Below are 19072 nucleotides of genomic sequence, written 5' to 3' on the forward strand. Positions count from 1 at the left end.
AAAGCTCCTGATAGTTTTAATTAGACCAAAGCATTTCTTCCTAAACTGAGTACAATCCCTTAGATAGCAGTTGCAAATTCTGAGAATTTATGCTGAGGTCCAGGGTCAGTTTGAACCCTGCCCGTGGTAGGGTTTAAACTGGAAGCTACACGTGTGGGATGAGTTTGCTCTTTAGTTGCTATTGCAGCACCTGAAGTAGGAAATGGGGCCATCTGTGTTAACACGTTCTGCTGAGTTCTCTCTGAGCCAAGTCATAAATTTCCCTCAAGTGGTAGCAGTAACACCGCAGGCTGATCTGTCAATCCAGCGCCTCTGCCAGAACTCGTGCAGCTGATGCCAAGTCTCAGCTTGTCTGCAGTGGTTTTACACCAGCAGCCTGTAAGGAGAACTGAATGTAGTGCTTACTTGACGCATCCTTTGGAATGTCTTGTTGGTTGGTACAAGTGTTTAGATCAGCCAAAGACATTCGCTCCAGTGTGTGTAACCCTATAACACCAGCAGGGATAGTAATTAGGACAGGCTGACTTTCTGCAGTCCATCCAGTCTTTACTTCTCCATAAATCAGACTAAAATATACTTTATCACTTTATGCTAGCACCCATCACCGCTGACATTTGCACACTATTGGCTCTTTGGCAGGATGCTTTGCAGGTACGGTATTGTCCAAAAGTCTTGAGCAACATGTGCAAACATACATGGAAATACAGAAGCCAAAAACAGAGTTTGTACAGTTCTAATACGCATAGAAGTCAATATTCGATGCAACCATCTTTATTCTTCAACACAGCTCCAACTCTTAGGCAGGCTATTCTTTAATTTCCATTTACCACACTGGTAAATGTAAGGTCCTTATATAGGAGCAACTTAGGGTTCAGCAGACTGGAAAAGCCAGGGATGAAATCAACCACCAACTGCACCAACCTTCAAGTTAGTAGATGACCTTCCCTGCCTCCTGATCCGCAGTCAACCCACTGCTTCAATGTTGTTGAGGTCCAGATTTTGGGGAACCCAACCCAGGACTGACAAAGGGCTGTTGTATGTGTTTTTCTATCCAGGTATGCTTTTACTGCATTGGCAGTAAGTTTAGGATCAATACCAAGATATGCCAAGTTTAACGCTAATATCTCTGGGAATCACCTTGTTGGTGGAAAAATACAGTTTTATACTTGTTATCGTTGGCATTTTTATAGTTTCAACTGAAGAAATAGGAACAAACTTGTGTGTTTTTGTGGCAGGCTGAGATTTAAAATCTTTGCTCAGTTGTCTGTTAAGTGTAGGTACAACACTGATTCATCCCAGGATTTCCTGCTCTCTACCAGAAAATCCTGAAAGAAAGGTGTTGGAGTGGCCTAGTCAAAGTCCAGATTTAAATCTGACTGAGATGCTTTAGCATGACTTTAAACAATCCACTCATGCTCAATAACTCTCGAGCAGTTCTGCAAAGAAGAGTGGGCCATAATTCCTCCACAGTGATGCGAAAGACTCATTGCCAGTTATCACAAACACTCGATAGCAGTTTTTGCTGCCAAAGCTGGCGCAACCAGTTTTTAGGTTTAGGGAGTAATTAATTACTTTTTCACACCCAGCCAGGTAGTAAATCAATAATCATCATTAAAACAGCATTTTGTCTTTACTTGAGTTATCTTTACATAATATTATAATTTATTTGATCAACTGAAATGTGCAACAAATATGAAAAAAGAAAAATTAGGAAGAGGGCAAAAGCTTTTCACACCACTGTAGTCTTTTGTCAGTTTTGGTTATTCTACAACTCAAGAATGAGGATCATTCTTTATACACTCCCTGGCTCACAACATGTCAATTACAAGCCAACAGGCACGTGGTTTCACAGATCCACCTGTCGCTTCACAAACCAAGACCAACCAGACAGAGGTGGATTATTATGAACTTTGAATGATGCAAAGCGAGTCTAGTAGAGTCCAAGAACCAAAAAAGGGAGTTTGAAATAACCATGCCTATTTGTGTCCTGAAGTGATGATGGTCAGCTGGGACAGGCACACATTCAAAGAATCAACATCCTAAACAGATTATAGCATAAAATAAGCAGATTATAGCATAAAATAAGACCGTTATGGTCCTATCTCTTATCATTTCCCTTTAATGAGAACAACGTCCAAACCATTGACTCATGCTGTTATTCAATATATGGGATGTTGGAATAAAAAAAATGATTAAATAATCAAATCCTTGATGGATGCACAACTTTGTGAACTGGAAAAACTCTAGGTCTTGTAATGACTAAGTCACTTAGGTTTATGAATATTGAGTACTGACATTAGGAATAGTCTGAAAATGATTCAGCAGCACATTAAACAGACACCCTCGGGTGCCGCCAAGTGGTGAATACTAACAGCTGCAACGTTGCTGCCCTGTCAAGCAGCAACTCTCCCAACAACTGCACAATGAAACAGATTCAGACAAAAGAGGCTTTTATTATAATAGAGGATATAAAATAAATATACATGACTTCTTCTCATTTAACAGTCATTTGTACAGTGAAATTTGGACAAGTTTGCTAAAAGCAGCTAAATAAATTTTTACTTTTTCGGATTTTCGCTTTTTCGCCGACCTATTGCTGCTTTATCTATAAACACTATGAAAAGACAATACCATTTAGGCCATATGTATATTTCAAACTCACGCTCACACGCACTCACGTAATACAGATAGAATGTCAAAAATGGACAGACACCCCAATCTGCAAAGCATTACTCTGATGTGGCTCGGGTGGGGGGGGTGGGGGGAGGTACTTTTTGTAAATACCCATTTTCAAAAACATTATAAACCTTCAAAAATGAACTAAAGCTTTCAACAGGATGTGAAGAAACAGCTGCCATGAAAACATCTATGCAAGGTGTTAAAGAGATAACAAATGAAGTTCAACTAGGACCGTGCCGTACTTCCTTGCAATACCAATTTGTACCACAAGGTGGCGCAGCAAGTCAGTGTCACCTTAACTTAACCACCAGGCAAGTAATTATAAGCACATTCTTATTTACAATGGCGACCTGGGCAAAGAAAAGCCTCTTGAAAAAAAAAGGTGATTTTTATTGAAAGCTTTAGTCAAAATTTGCAGATGGTAATTACAAAAAAGGTTTTTAAATAACAGTTACTTTTCTGCTTCCTCTCTAATCCCCCCCCCCACAGACACACAATGGGACAGAGTGTCAGTGGAAACATTTTGTGATTTTTATGCCAATTTCTTTTCTTTTTAAAAAAAAAAAAGGCAAATGGCATCACTTCTTTCAACTCTGCAGATGGAGCGTCTGTCCGCCTGTACAAAGTGTTGCGAGAGCGACAGTAAGTGCTTATGTTCTCCATTGGAAAAAGACAGGCACATGCAATACTATCAAAAAAGAGGCGATGTGAGAGGACGGGCAGCCTAGAGGTGCACTAGATTTTATAAAAGCGTTGTACAAGTAAGTGTCCTTCCACACACACACACACACACACACACACACACACACACACACACACACACACACACACACACACCTACCTTCTAACTTTCATAGCACTGCCAGAAGTTTAGTGTCTAAAGCGAGACATTAAAAAACATTAAATACCATATTTTTTATTTACCACTAGATATTTTAGCAACGACAGTGCATTAGAAGACAATTACTATATCTCAATGAGAAGTCCTTAAAATGTTTTTTATGTACAGCATTTCAAAACATAACTGCGCTTCAGTAATGTGTGAGGACGATATCTATGAGCAGAGAAAACAACAGCCAATCCTGCATCAGGATTCTTTGCAGTCAAATCAAATAGATACTTAGCTGCTAACAATATGCTACATAGTAACAAGAAAAATAAAAGACTGACAGAGGAAGTGTGAAAATACAAAATTAAAACCCCATGACAAGTTTAGCTGATGAAATTTAAAAAAGAAAAAAAAGGCACCATCCACTCAAACTAAAACGTGGACCGTTAGTTATCATTCCTGTAAGTAAGGACAGCAACACTGTGGAACCGAAGCCAGTGAGCGATCACAGGCGTCGGCGTCACCTTCATTCTACTGTACAGTGAGGTGGTGTGAACACATTCAGTAACTAGACGTTCATTCCACGTGAGCTTATTTATGAAGAGGAAACAACCAGGAGCAGGAGAACTATGGTCTAGCGAAGGCGGGTCTGTCTGACAGAGGTCCCTTTCTATAGCTACTATAGTTAAGGCAGAGGAAATTCAAACATGGGTATTATTAATACATGTATGGAAAAAATAAATATGATTGTATACTATTCATATATATATGCATTTCTTTACAATAATTCTTTTAGAGTACATTTTAAAATGCTGTGGGGGGAAAAGGACATAAATGAGAGCTGTCTTGGTCTACTGTACTCAGTATTTCACAAGAAAGGAATACACATCACCCAATAAAATATAATAAAACCTGTCAACTGCAAAACCTAGAAACAGGTAAAAGCTTTAGTCTGGGATTTCTTTGCATAGGAGTTTGTCTTTTGCTGGAGCCTCGTGCTCATTAGTAATACTTGTGACACCTCGTTTGTGTGGAGAGAGAAATGTACAACAAAGAGTCTCAACATATCCTCACTGCTACTCACTTCAACTTCAAATACACACAGTAACGGGAGGCCAAAACCTTTGAATAACTGCTGGTTTAGATCCCTACTGTGTGCCACTGACCTCCCCCCCCAACCAGTGGATCTGTCTGCCAGTCTGTCAGAAAACAGTAGAAGTAAAGATGAACTAAAGACACGGAGTGCAAAAAGCTACTTCATCTGGACATTTCAGGTACAGGTGCATTCCTTTAAGTTTCTCTTTAAAGCTGCTATAATCAAGATTTTTAGATAAGCAAAAGCTTCAATGACCATGCTTCCCATTAAAGGGGCCACAAAGTGATGGATCCAGAAAGAATTATAAACAGTTTTATGGAATACTCAAAGACCTTTGAACTGTTTTGGTTTATTTTCATTTAAAAAAAAAAAAAAAGGCTGCTTGCATGTTTTTCTCCATGTTCGTTACCAAGGAATGGCAACATGTCCATTTTTTAACATGCAGCAAAAGCAACTCAGCAACACTAATGCCAGTGTGCCTTTTATGTGCACATTTTTCATACTAGCCTGGCAACAGGAAGGTGTAACCATTGACATGCTGACTGACTGCTAGCTTTCCAAGCTCCTCAGACTGCTGCTTGTTATGGTTTTTCAGCTAAGACACTCTCCGCAGACATGGTTTGGAAGGTGAAAGACATTTTGCTCATCTAATCACCTTCCAAATTTCTTGAAAGATTCATAGGGAGGTGTTACATGTTGCTTTATGTCCTCCTGCCCCAAGAGACCAAAAATATCAATTACTGCAGCTTTAAATGAGTTTAAAACATAAAGGACCCTGCCTTTGTGTCATGTAAACACTGAACAGTTCAGAATCGCTTAACATGAAGAAAAAAAAAAAGGCATAACTGGGAGATTTTTCTATGGGCTTTAGAAACAGGACACACATGCTCTGAGCGGCTTGTTTTTAAAAATGGCTGTGGGGAAAAAACCCACAAACTAAATTTGCAGTTTTTCCACATTTACATAATTTTAATAAATGCAGTTTAGAATAAACTAAATAAATAAAATAAAACTAAATACTATAATAAACAAAGTTATCTGAATCTAATTACTATATTTTTTAATTGAAAAAATTAACCTGGGTCTTTCTGGTTAGGGGTAGGTTTAGGTTAATCCAGCTGTTTTATGGATTTTGGTCTATTTAGCATGCTCACATTCTTCAGAAACCAAAGATATTGTGCCAAACGGGCAACAGTCCATAAAACCTCTAAAACTCTAAGCTCTGTAACTCTATACGGGTTATCAAAGACCTGTGGGACATTAACTGACATTATATCTTTGAATTTTGAAAAAGGTTTGATTTTAAACAGTATCCATATCTCATCTCATCAGACAATGTATGCACTAAAAATGTAGATAGTGGCCATTTACAGAAACAACCACACACTCAGATTATGCATGTCCTGTTTTAAATGAAAAACCCAGCAAAATTTGACATGAATCCTGTTACAAGATCCATCCAGATGCACTTTGCTTTAAATAAGCATAATTTAGCAGAACAAAATAAGCAGAACTGAGACTACCCACCTATCTGCAGTTAGTATCAATGCATGAAACATAAAGCCTTAAAAAAGTTCTATTCAGTGGTAAAATTCTAATGATGTTGCTAATGTAACGCGGGTGGGTACTTTTAAGCATCAGTGAACCATAACTGGACACAGAAATACAATTATTTTCATTATACACACATATCTTGCATGTTCTGATTAATAAAAAAAATCCCTAACACCATTATCTATTTGTACTATTACAGCTTTGATAAGGACAGAGGTCCAGTTCTCTTTCCAGCCACAAGGTGTCAGTGTTTCCTAATTAAACTGCAGGTCACACGTGCAATAAACACAATGTCTCTTTTCCTCTGTATGGGGGCAAATGCAGTTAGTCAAATAACTGGGTGCATTCTTTAACACAGCATGCAGGGTGGTCATTCATGATGGAGCAAGTTGTCAGGAGGATATGAAAAGAGAAGACTTGCTCTTACTGTTGTATTGTTAGTATTATAACCCGTAAAATTAATACTAGAAATGCTTTTAGCAAAGTTTACTGTAAGTATCAAAGGTAAACATACCGTATGAACTAGTTCATAGTGTTACATACTGTGTAGGTAGCATTTTTTTTTTAACAATATATTGTGGTGCAGATAATAATCTGCATAATAATTTTAACTAGTCCATGCTGCGCATTGCCACTTCTAACAGTGAAAAACAGCCTCAAAGACAATTTTGTATGTGAACAGATCCCTAATAACTTTTCTGTAAACGCCTGAAAGAAATTCTGAAAAGGAAAATCCCCATATAAAAAAAAATCAGATTTTCAAAAATACTGAAGACAAATTGGTTTGTGTTTAAAAAAATAAGATATGATCAATATGATCTTCTGAAATGTAATGAAGTATTACTTGAAAAAGAAGACTTTGTGCTTAAGGAAGAAAAACAGATTTGTGGTAATGCAGCCATTATCTTTTGCTCATTACCTAGAGTTAGATAAAAACACTGATATCACACTCATGTCTGCAGCAAAATTTAAAAATGTTACTACCAGCCCATCAGTTTAGCTTAGCATAAAAACTGGAAATAGGGGGAAACAACTAGCCTGGATCTTTTTTTATTTTATTTTTGTTATTAGTATTATTGTATTTATTTATTACAGGCTACAAGCACATTTTAGCTCTCATAAGTTAGCATGTTATACATCACTAGTTTGACCTACACAAAACACTGAAGTTTAAAGTGTCATACAGATAAGTTGTTCTAAGAAGTAGTTTAAAAAAATAAATAGTAAACGTATTAAAATGTCCACATATAACATCATTAGCTTTAAAAAAAACAAAACCCATGAGCTTAAGAAAAGCTGTTATCCTCTAATAGCCCCATGCTAGCTCTCCTTTAGTGTTTCCAGGATTTATGCTAGGCTAAGCTAATTAGCTACCAGGAATGGCTCTACACTAAAGATACAGGCAATGTTGAGAATTATATTGATTATAATAGTAATATAGTGGTAATAATAGTAGTTGGCAGGTTGCGCTACTAACAATGTAATACATATATTGTGACATTTATTGTGACTTTTTCACTTTCTACATTTCGGAAGAACAATTTTGCTGAATTTCTAGCACTGAAAGGCATTCATGTCTCACAACTTGGCTTGGTACCACCCACATGATAGACTCAGGTTGCACAGAGCAACATACATTGATTTGACTAGGATGAAAAGCGTTGTCAAAAACACCAGTCAGAACTTGGGTGAAGGGGTCCCAAATGACTGGAGGGTGTCTCAGTACAGACACAGGCTCCATTGAGATTGACATTCATATTTGACCCAACAGTTTTGCTGTCCCTTGTTCATAACGATATTAAAAAAAAGGCAATTCCTGCACAGGGAACAGGAGTACGGCAACCCTGGGAGTGTTATACACTACAAAACTTATTTAATTGACATATATACTATATTCAACACTGTGCTCTGACTAGAGAACTACTAGTCAGAACACAGAGGGTGGGAGTGAGCATATCAACCTGGTCATTTAAGTCTCAGCGAGAAACTAGAGTGTTTCCCTCACAGCTTCTTCAATTGTAGCACTTATTAAATGTCCTTCATTTCACTTTTCTCACAAGTTGATTCATTAATTCAAAATGAACTCAGACATACAACGGGTTGTATACACTGGATATAAAAATGTAAATAAGTTGCTCATACCTCCATGCATGTACTAAAGAAAGCACCCATTGTCTTTGAATGTACCCCAGTCTCTACCTGCATACTCAGTGTGGCACCGCAAGGGTGATATGGAAGAGGGCGAGCCTCACATTTGTTCCAGCTCTTTGCAGATCGGTTCAGTGGTCAGTGCAGTTCTAGTAAGTAAAAGGATAAACAACATGCATAAAAAACATACTGTACACACACACACGTGCACACGCTCATACACGCCCACGGGACAACAGAGATAACAATAAAATCTTAAAAAAAAACAATCTGACATCAGGCAGTAACAGTCTCAAGAAGCATATGTCGGAGGGGGGGAAGCGTACTGTTTAGCTGCCCTGTACGATTATGCGCATCTTCAGAAACCTTAAATGTTTCAAGGGTCCAAAATAACACAGGTGTCACAGCAAAGTGAAAACCAGCGAACAAGAACGCACTCCGGAGCTGCCGGCCACCAACAAGAGGTGTCAAAACCTCCCGAAGACGCTGCCATCACAGAAAGCAAAGCTTCTGTATAATGTGATCACATTATACAGAAGCTGTAAAAAGACAACTGCTTTTCTTACATTCCAAATCCAAATCTAGATAAACACTTCTAAATATAGAAACCCTATAATATCAAGATTTAAGTTAATTGTTTTTATATTTCCCTGCAATGACATCAGCTTAAAAGCTGAGGTTTTTTTTTCTTTGTAGAAACTTTTTTCTTAAAAGGTTGGGTTTAGCTCAAACTTTAGCTTATCGTCATTTGATTATCCGTGATAATTATACACTAGAGATGACAGTAAAGGGCTTTTCCTTTTAAGTTGCCTCACATCTGATCGCTTCTGTATGTAACAATATTTATAATGACAAGTTAAACTTGAAAAGTCTAGCAAACGAGCAGGAGAAAAAAACTCAAATAGAAAAAGGTGCTATATAATATACTTGAACACAGCTGCGATTCTTCCTGGTGAGGAACGTTGTGTTTGTAAGTGCCACGGTTCTGAGTCTGTGTGTGAGACGCCTTGACATCTATCTTACACCTTTTTTTTCCCCAGTCGATTTAAAAGTGTTTCAACGCGCCGATGAGGCAGAATTTGTTTTCTCATTGGATTTCGTTTGGTTCCTATGTTCATCAGCCTTCGTGTTACAGTGCCGCTGAAGGCTGTCGGGCGAAAGGTCAAAGGTGAGGGCAGTTTGAAAAGAAGGATGACTGGAGTTGGAATGATGTAATGAAGGGACAAGGGTCCAACCGGGACACGGGAGCCGTGGAGCTGAGGTTGTTGAGGGTTGGCTGAAGACAAGGAGGAGCTTGACTCCTCTGCTGGTTAGGGAGTGACAAGGATCCTCAGTAACGGTGGGTCTGGTGGGAGTACTGGGAGCTCTGCTGGGTTGATGATGAGTATCCCATGGTGCTCTGGGGTTGAGTGGAACCTTGGACATTGCTTTGGTAACCAAGGCGGGAGCCAGAGTGCTGAAAGAGAGAGAGAAGTGGAGACGCAGTCGCTAAATCACCAGACTTCTTATTAGCAAACATTCAAACGGTGACTCTGGAGGTGTGCAAAATATTGTGTTTTTAAGGCTACATCCAGACATTGCGCTAATGAGCGCGACTTCCTTCCAGATTCAGTTGTCTGCAGCTAATTAACCTTTCCTCATAAGCTGTTTTCCACATGGATTTCAAAAAATTGGGATTATGATATTTCCCTGTGTGTTCAGTGGCTCTGGGATTATTTCACTAGTAATAAAAAAAAAAAAAGTCTCATTTACACGCTTGGAGACATGGACTGTAAAAAGTACTGGTGCTGAAATTTCAACGATCTGGATATTGCTTTGAGAATCTGAGACCTCAACTGTTTGCATGCCTCCATACCACAGTTGTGGGTTCTTGGCTACACTGTTCTAGATTAGGGAAATGATCGGTGGGTGGTGTATGATGGAATATATGTGGATAGAGATCAATAAAGGGAAAAAGTAGGACACTGACAGTAGCAGCTATAGCCACACTCGTGATGTGTCTGACCACTGCGACAGTTTATTTATACATCAACTGAGGCCTGACAGCCACCAGCTGTGTCACTTGCAACTAGGCATATCTCTGTATGCAATATACTTGTGTGCCTCGCTGATACAGAAGCGGGAGAGGTCAAAGCGGTCACTTAGATCACACCGTGCTCTGTTAAGTACTGACACATGATCTCCCTGCTCCTGCGGTCATGTAACGCTCAAACCTGAGCTAACCCCATACGTTGCTGATTAGTCGCTGATCACATTTATTTTCTGCAGCAGTCGGGTTCTCCTTGAAAGTCAAAATATGTCATATGCCAAACTTTGGCATCCAGCTTCACTTCATCACAGGCCGAGAGAGCTGTTGTCTCTTTGGCCTCGTGATAAGAGCTGAGCCGGCGATACAGGAGGCGCCTGAGCAGAAAACAAAAGCTCACAGGCTCCATTGTGATTTGATATCAGCTCTGTACAGTCCTTATCATTTAAACAACATCTTGTTGTTGTCTGGTATCTGAGTGTTTGAGTATACATTTTTTAGCCTGCAGCCCCCTGTAAGCATTCTCAGCCCAACAACATGTTGGTTCATGTCTTAATACGTTTAGATTTCCCTATCCTAACTGCCTAACGCAGGTTTTTTTCCTTCTGAAGATCATGTCAGTTTCTTAAAGCACGTACTTGCAATCAAACTGAACTCAAACAGGAGTTTGGAGTGTCTCATTTTCAGTGCTGGAATGGTACATCCTGCTGTGGTCGACCTTTTATGCTTTTATATATATATTTTTCTTCACATATACTGTTACACTGTGGGATGTTCATATTAAACAAGCCTTCAACCTGCTCTAAACACTAGGTTTAAGACAGTTTTTTATGATCGTTTCAGGGTTCAGGTACTATGAGCACAGAAGCTGCACTCACCTTCCAATCAGGACACAGTTAGTTTGAAGGGACGAGGAAGACAGCTAAAACAGCTTGTTTCAGTCAGATGATAAACTCACGTTTGTGCCAGAATAACACTACAAAGGAGAACTTGGAACTCATGCACAGCTACTCATGCAACTAATAGAGTCCAAGAATGAAAGTCTGGAGCAGGAGATGATTATAATGGACTCATTTATCGGGCAATCGTGGCTCAAGAGTTGGGAGTTCGCCTTGTAATCGGAAGGTTGCCGGTTCGAGCCCTGGCTCGGACAGTCTCGGTCATTGTGTCCTTGGGCAAGACACTTCACCTATTGCCTACTGGTGGTGGTCAGAGGGCCCGGTGGCGCCAGTGTTCGGCAGCCTCGCCTCTGTCAGTGCACACCAGGGTGGCTGTGGCTACAATGTAGCTTGCCATCACCAGTGTGTGAATGTGTGTGTGACTGGATGTGTAAAGCGCTTTGGGGTCCTTAGGGACAAATACAGGCCATTTACCATTCATTTAATAGAGTTTTAAAGTACAGACAAATGAACAGTTTCACCAGAAAATGTTGGTGTTGGTGTTTGTTCTATAATATTGTACTGACCTGGTAATCTGACTGTAGCACCCCAGTGCCTGAGGAGGCCCCAGAGGGTCCGATCCGAGGTTTCTTGTTGGGTGGCCCCTGGTCCTGACCGTGCTGTAGCGCTGCAGTGGTGGCCCCCGTGGCTCCGGCGGTGCCGTTGGTTTGAGCAGAGCTCTGCTGGGAGGGGGCCTGCTGGGCTGCTGTCTGCTGCTGGTTCTGGGCCTGAGCCTGGCCAGTTGTCTGCTGGTGCTGCTGGGTCTGGTTCTGCACAAAGACACACAAAGCTGAAAGTGGGTCGGGATTTATGGAGTGGACTAAAAGCGAGTGTGTGGAATGATCTCGGGTTCTTGCTGAAAACAAGAAACCAAGATTTTGCTCTATTTTTAGCTGTAGGTTGTTCTTTTCTGCATCTGTGACCCACTTTCCCACTCAGATGACTGGATTGAAATGCAGCTCAACAACATGAGTTTAGAGTTTTAAGGACGCATTAAAAAAAACTTAAGTAGACCACAAGAAATGTTAACCTAATGAGCCAAAGGAAGGAAGGAAACGTATACTAACTCATCTGAGGATGAGACAGTAAGGATAGCTCATATTCTCTGTCTGTCTATATTGTTAATAAAGCAGCTATTACATATCTATTTCCATGTTTTGAGAATCTGTTGCCCACTTATGCTGCTGGCTCAGGCCCTAAAGCCCTAAGTCTGGTTTCAAGTTCAAAAATCGAGACCGCAATGACGGACCAAAATCATTGTTATGGTTTCTGCCAGCAGCCATACCCCAGAGATGCCCCAAATGGCCCTTGGATGTGGATGCGTGGCTGAGTTGAGGGAATGAGACACCCTGTGTGAACAGTTCAGTCCTTCCTCAGGTGATTATTAAATATGGTTCACAGAAATCTGCAGCCAGTTTCTGGTGCAAACATTCATTACGTTCTGGCTCATTATGTGGCAATTATGTGGTTTAAAATTTAGTCAAAATTTGAAATTTGGTGTAAAAATTTGACACAGTTGTGAATTTATCAGTTTATGGCTACAATTCAAGAATTCAGTGTGCAGAATGTTGACCTTCAAGCCACCACGGGACTTTTAGGGTCACACTTACTAAGTGGGACAAATTAGCATGATGCCACAGTCGCAAAAATGCGCTGATGGGAGTGGAAAGTTCTGAGGCGATCCCCTAACAATCCGCTTGTTTGTATACAAAAATGAAGGCGGTCACATCAACAATGACCAGCATTCTACAAAGAACACGGCAGATTACAAGCATATGAGCTACCGTGAGAAAGTGAATAATGAGCATAGGCACAGGTTTCTTTCCAGAGACAGCATAACACCATGAAATCAGTCAGTAGGGACCCAGTGAAGAGTTGTAGGACACAGCCAAAGTTTGGCACTGCACTCACAGCTGTGACCCCTCCAGCGGCACAATTATCTTTCCTCCTTTCAATCCAAATAAATGACACCCCCTAAAACACCATCAAGCACAATTAAGACAAGCAGAAAATTCTGTGCCACAAACCTTGGTAAATCAAGTAACAAGTACTTTTCTTTGAAAAAAGAAAATAAAAACATCCCATGATCGGCTTACAGTGGGTTGAATTTGTCAGTTTGCTTACTTACAAACAAACAAACAGTCTCTAATTTTTATGGTTATTTCATTTTAACAGAGACAGAATATCAACCAAAAATCCAGAAAAGCTAGAAGCTGATTACATTTACATTTCCCTGAGTGAAATAAGTATTTGATCACCTAGAACCCAGCAGGATTTCCCATACATTGCACATGTCCCCGTGTGTCCACAGAATCAATGTCTTCCATTCCAGCTTCTCTGCCACCATGAACAAGAGCAAAGCAAAGATATCAGACTTGCACAAGGCTGTCACCAAGAAGCTTGGTGAGACAATGATAACTGTTGGTGCGATTTCTTTAAATGGAAGAAATATAAAATAATTTTCAGTCGTCCTCGATCTGGAGCGCCGTGCAAGATCACGCCTCATCAGGTGAGGATGAAAGATGGTGGATCAAAAATATCTGAAAAACTGCATTTAGTCAATATAATGGCAGATATAGTGGCTAGTGTATTTTAGTATGAATGTACAGCATGATGCGTAATCCTGCATGTAATTTCATAAAATCAGCAGCTTTCACTTCAGTCTGCAATCAGCAGTTTTGGTGTTGTACTGATTTGGAGCAGCCAAATTATTTTGTTTATGTTGTCTATTATTGATTGTGCATGTCCACACTTTATGCTGACAGGAAGTCCAACCAAAGCAGTGCAAGCCGAGCTCCTCAAACACTCTGTTCTCTGGTGTAAAGCTCAGATCTTTTCCTGCCAGCAGCTACCAATATGATGTAGGAACAGCGGTCACATGGAGCCATCGGCCTCTGCCTCAGTGCTCACTCTCTCATTAGATTTCACAACAAAAATCTTATCTCAATCTTAGCGCCTTTGCAAAAAGGCTGCGCTTTTTAAGCTACATGCAAAGCAACAATGAAACACAGAGCACAAGGACGGTCAGCCTCCTCATGCACTTCTGTACACCGTGTACAGTGTGTCCCTGCCTCTGGCAAAGTCGCCGCTAAATGCCTGCGCTGAGTTATTACACTGTAAAAATAACTCAAGGGACACTGTTGACTCAACTAAGATACTGCTTTCTAAGAACCAGTAGTACTATAACCTCATATCACTCCAGTAGATAACAATATCTGTTCTTTATGGCTGAAAGGGAAAGTGCCTGGACACATTTGGAGCTACCACTTGGAATAGCAATAGTACAATCCACTAGTGAAAAGCTGTACATTAAGACTTTATCAATTTAACAGTCCCCAAAATTTCTACAGAAAAAGCCTGAAAAATAAATGCAAGACTTTGTGAGGTGGGACAGCCGCGCATTAACCCATAAAATACACCAAAAACTGCCACATTAGACCCCATTGACAACTAACTTAAGATGGGACGTTAAGTGAACTGACACAATACCGATCGATGTTTTAGTTTCTGAAAATGTGACGGTACTTTTTTAACCATGCAGATACTGCAGGCAGTATATATACCAAGAAGGGTTGTCCAAATATCTATACTCTAGTGCTGAACATTAATATCAGCTTAGGTATTCGCACATTAGCAGTGCCACAAACTGTGCCGTCTTCACACGCAGCTTCGCACAGCACTGCTGCAGACAGGCGGGGACACAGCCCTTTCTCTCACTAACAGCTTAGCACATGAACAGTAGCACAACAAAGCATCTCAAAGACTGACATCCCAATCTTTATGAGGATGTTTCTGAGGTGTTAATGTAGCCATGTAACTATTAGCAATAACCTAAAAGCTGCATTCGCCGCCAGTGAAGTTATCTGTAAGGCAGCGGCTAGACTGCCTTACAGTCTAAGGCACAGGATAACTGGATAACACTTACCTTTTCTGTTTTCTCCTCTGGCTCGTCTTCATTAAGAAATTCTCGTTTGGGGTAGGGGATCTGACAGCCAGCAAACACACTAGAAGAAAACAGATGAAATTAGTGATTGAAGCACCAACACGATTGTGTTGATTAAAGTTTGCAAAAGTTTACTAAGGCTCACTCAGTGGTTGGTAATGGGTCCTCTAGGAAGTACGGGTCCTGCAGCGCCTGCTCTGATGTGATTCTTTTAGTCGGGTCCATTGTGAGGAGCTTTTGGAGCTGAAGGCAGAAAAATACACATGGTTACAAGATCTACACACACACACACACACACACACACACACACACACACACGATCAGTGTACGATAGGAAAATACAAAAAGGTGGGGGCTTCCTGATTAGTGGCCTTTCAAAATAAGACGATTTTATTAAGTAGTAATAGTATTAGTATACGTGTTTACATAGTTATACTGTGTGCACCTGCACCTCATTTGGGGAATAACAGCCCAGTCCATGACCCTTTAAAGTTTATTACTTTTAAGGTGAGTTTAATGGTTAATTAGTTAGCAGTTACAGTTAGGTTTGGTCACCAGGAAATGGACATAATGCCTCTAAAGTAACTGAACTAAGATATATGTGTGTGTGTGTGTGTGTGTGTGCACTTACCAACAAGAACACCTTGCTGTCTGGTTTCACTTTATGCTTCTCCATGTATTTGATTAAGCTGCTGTTTGCATACCTGTTGGATGACAAATGACAGCATATGTGATATTTCATTTACAAGTCTACAAGCTCCCCGATTATAGAGGTCATTAGAGCGGCCACCCACGTCGTCCTCCTGAAGTCTTTTTGCAGTGTGGGGTACTCTGGCATCTTCCTGATGTCTTCCCAGTCTTTATCTGCGAAAGACACAAGCACGTGACTAAGTTAACACTTTTATCGATACACTAAACAATCTCTTGTATATGTGTGTGTGTGTGCAGACCTGCAGGGAAACCCATGACACTAAATATCCTGTCCAGCTGGTCGTGATGGAATGGGTTACTGGTCTTGATGTCTTCCTGGCGACAGTGAAAGATGGGCTCCGATGTTAGCAGCTCCGCAAAGATGCAGCCAATCGCCCAGATGTCTGAGGCACGCACACATGTAAACAGACAACACTTAGTCTCAGTATTGTGGAGATACACTAGCTACAATGGCTAAATCTTCCTGGATTACAGGAAGTCATTTTTTTCTGCTGGAATATTGATGTTAGTGTTACTGCTTAACTACCTGCATTGAAAATGCTACGTCCAGATGAACAGAATCAACCTTTTGGGATGATGTGACGTATTTATTTTTCTGTATAATGTTTATAATGTAGATTCTGCATTTCTCTGTAAGCGTGACCTACCTAAACAAAATTTCTTACCAATTCTGTTTTTTTCCTCATTATTAGAACTGACAGCATACACAACTGAAACTAAACAACTGTATGTTGCACAATTTTCTCTCACTGAAACAACTGAAAATGAAGTGTCCTGCTACTGGAAAGAGGTGCAAAAATGTAATGAACACAGGCTGCTGTATGCTCAGCTCTACCTGGCATGTTACCTTTCCAAACAAAAGAAAAAGAAATGTCAGTTACACGCATCATTTTTCCAGTATGTTTATAACTTCACCAGATAACCAAATATCGACAGTTTTCTCTTTTTCACTCATCGTCATAATTTTAGCCACGTTGCCTGAAATTAGAAAATGTCAGCTGGATGATTTAAGCATCTGTCTTTTCGTTGCAAACATTTTCATGGTGGTCGCTATTTTGGAGAACTTTTACACTCACGGTGAGGATCCTCCACAGTGGTTGTGACACAGTGGAGTGCATCTATTTGCTTGCGCTGCCCTGCACGTTTTGTGCATGCGTGAAATGGGCCGCCTCATAATCGGACACACGTGAGGCTGACCGGCCGGTCACCACACAGGGCGGAGAAAGCTGGAAAATCAGCTGATTCTATACTCTGGCCAGCTGATTGGTGCATGTCTGGGGGTTTTTTTGGTTTTTTTCCATTTCCTTGTTGTACTGCATTATTTATTATGTATTTTCAAAGCCCGACTAGGAAGAGTTGTTGGCTCCTCTTTTAAACTTGTTTGAATTAAATGTTCTGTTTTTGTATGTCAAGACACTTACATGTTACGTGATGTGAATACAATGCAATGGTGAGTCATTGCTAACAGCCTAAGTCGACTTCCATTCAATGGACTGACGTGGGAAGATGTAAGATACTGAGATTATAATGGAACATGTGCTCCACGATTGATTTATTCTGATGATGTCCATGGATCACATGAGTACTTTGAACTTATCAGCTGTGCATGTAAACCAAGAGACCCTGCTTCTAAAATCACAGCTAATTCTGTCAACTAACACAAACCTGATGCAGTTAAGCAAACAGCCAGGGATCAAAGTCCTGCCTTGGTGCAGAGCATTACGTTTTTTTCATCTGTGTGACTCACCAATAGCTTTGGTGTAGTGCCGGGCCCCCAGCAGCAGCTCCGGGGCCCTGTACCAGAACGTCACTACCACGGGGTCAAGGTCCGCCAGCGGCTTCAGCGGAGAGTTGAAGAGTCTGGCGAAACCCATGTCAGCTACAGAAGGTGCGAAAGAAGATAGACGCAGTTAGCAAACAAAGGCATTATCAGATAGAGATACGAATGCATGTTCAAGGCTGCTGTCAGAGCCACGGGTTCTAGACAGAACCTCGGGCGTCTCTCACACTGCAACTAAATATGAAACATCCACAACTGTAAAGCTGAACAAGGCAGGCTTTTAATGTCAAACCACATCTGTTCTACTTAGCATGAAAAGACAGTATTCTTTCCTTTTAGCAAAAAAATCCCTTGCTAAAACGGTAATGTGAGAAATAGAGCAATTTCCCACTGTTAAAAAAGTACCTTAACAGAAAACATAAAAGTTACACATAAATATTTAACTCTGCCTCATTCTAGTAAAGATTAACAGGAAACTGGCACAAACAGATTCTCTTCCTGTGTCTTTCTAACAAGCAGAATAAGGTACAGCTCCCCTAGAACCTGGTCAGTGGTCTGTGTATGGCTTTTAAATAGCCAGTCACAAACACACACCAGTGGCTGCAGAGATTACAAGTTTTCCTGCTGTTGCTGCTGTCATCTTGGATTGTGGAGTTGGGATTGGAAGGACTGCTATTGCAAATTGGAATTCCGACTTCCCACTTCGAATGGAGCACACCATTAAGCAAGATATGCTTCACTACCACCATGAGTGAGCAGTGTCCTTGGCTTATCAATCAAATGTGGTTAGTTTCAAAACACCAGCATTCTGTTGGTTTGAGTTACATCAGAGAAAACTTACAGTAAGGATAATCAAGCACCACAATAATGAGTGCACTCTGTCAGTGCGCCCCAGGGTGGCTGTGGCTACATTGTAGCTTGCCATCACCAGTGTGTGAATGTGTGTGTGAATGGGTGGATGACAGGTTGTGTAAAGCGCTTTGGGGTCCTCAGGGACTAGAAAAGCGCTATACAAATACAGGCCATAATATGGAACGTAAATCCATCCTTATCAAATTAGTCATGTTTAGATGGCAACAGCATGAGAGGAAGAAAATGTGACACTGTGTAGCTCAAATACAAATGACAGACTAAAGTCAGCCTATTCTGAATCGGCTTTATTTCCACTGGTGAAGTGGGGGACATGACCCCTCCACATTTTACATTCACCTCTGTAGCTGCCACTAAACCTGAGCAATCACCAAGAGCAAGAGTTCTGGGGTTTTTTTCAAGTCACATTTCTGGGATCTACAGAAGTGGGATTATAGTCTTATATGGATACCACAGATGGGTAGTCTTATTGTGCCAACTTCTATATGCGCAGTAAAT

At 40.6% G+C, this 19072-nt stretch overlaps 1 protein-coding gene across 1 annotated transcript in view; it reads right to left on the reverse strand.

Annotated features, from left to right (window-relative positions):
- Positions 1 to 2433: 2433 nt before the first annotated feature.
- The window catches only part of cdk19 (cyclin dependent kinase 19), a 67738-nt gene continuing 51099 nt past the window's right edge, over positions 2434 to 19072 (reverse strand). Inside the window, exons 6-13 of the mRNA XM_082505351.1 lie at positions 17672 to 17803; positions 16164 to 16307; positions 16008 to 16077; positions 15845 to 15917; positions 15359 to 15456; positions 15196 to 15274; positions 11798 to 12040; positions 2434 to 9762 (exon numbers count right to left, since the gene is read on the reverse strand). Of these exons, the coding sequence (XP_082361477.1) occupies positions 9637 to 9762; positions 11798 to 12040; positions 15196 to 15274; positions 15359 to 15456; positions 15845 to 15917; positions 16008 to 16077; positions 16164 to 16307; positions 17672 to 17803 (965 nt within the window). The 3' untranslated portion in view covers positions 2434 to 9636. The remainder of the gene's footprint in view (positions 9763 to 11797; positions 12041 to 15195; positions 15275 to 15358; positions 15457 to 15844; positions 15918 to 16007; positions 16078 to 16163; positions 16308 to 17671; positions 17804 to 19072) is intronic.

This window comes from Aulonocara stuartgranti (genome assembly GCF_965226115.1).
Source record: "Aulonocara stuartgranti genome assembly, chromosome: 15".
In the NCBI taxonomy this organism is placed as follows: Eukaryota; Metazoa; Chordata; class Actinopteri; order Cichliformes; family Cichlidae; genus Aulonocara; species Aulonocara stuartgranti.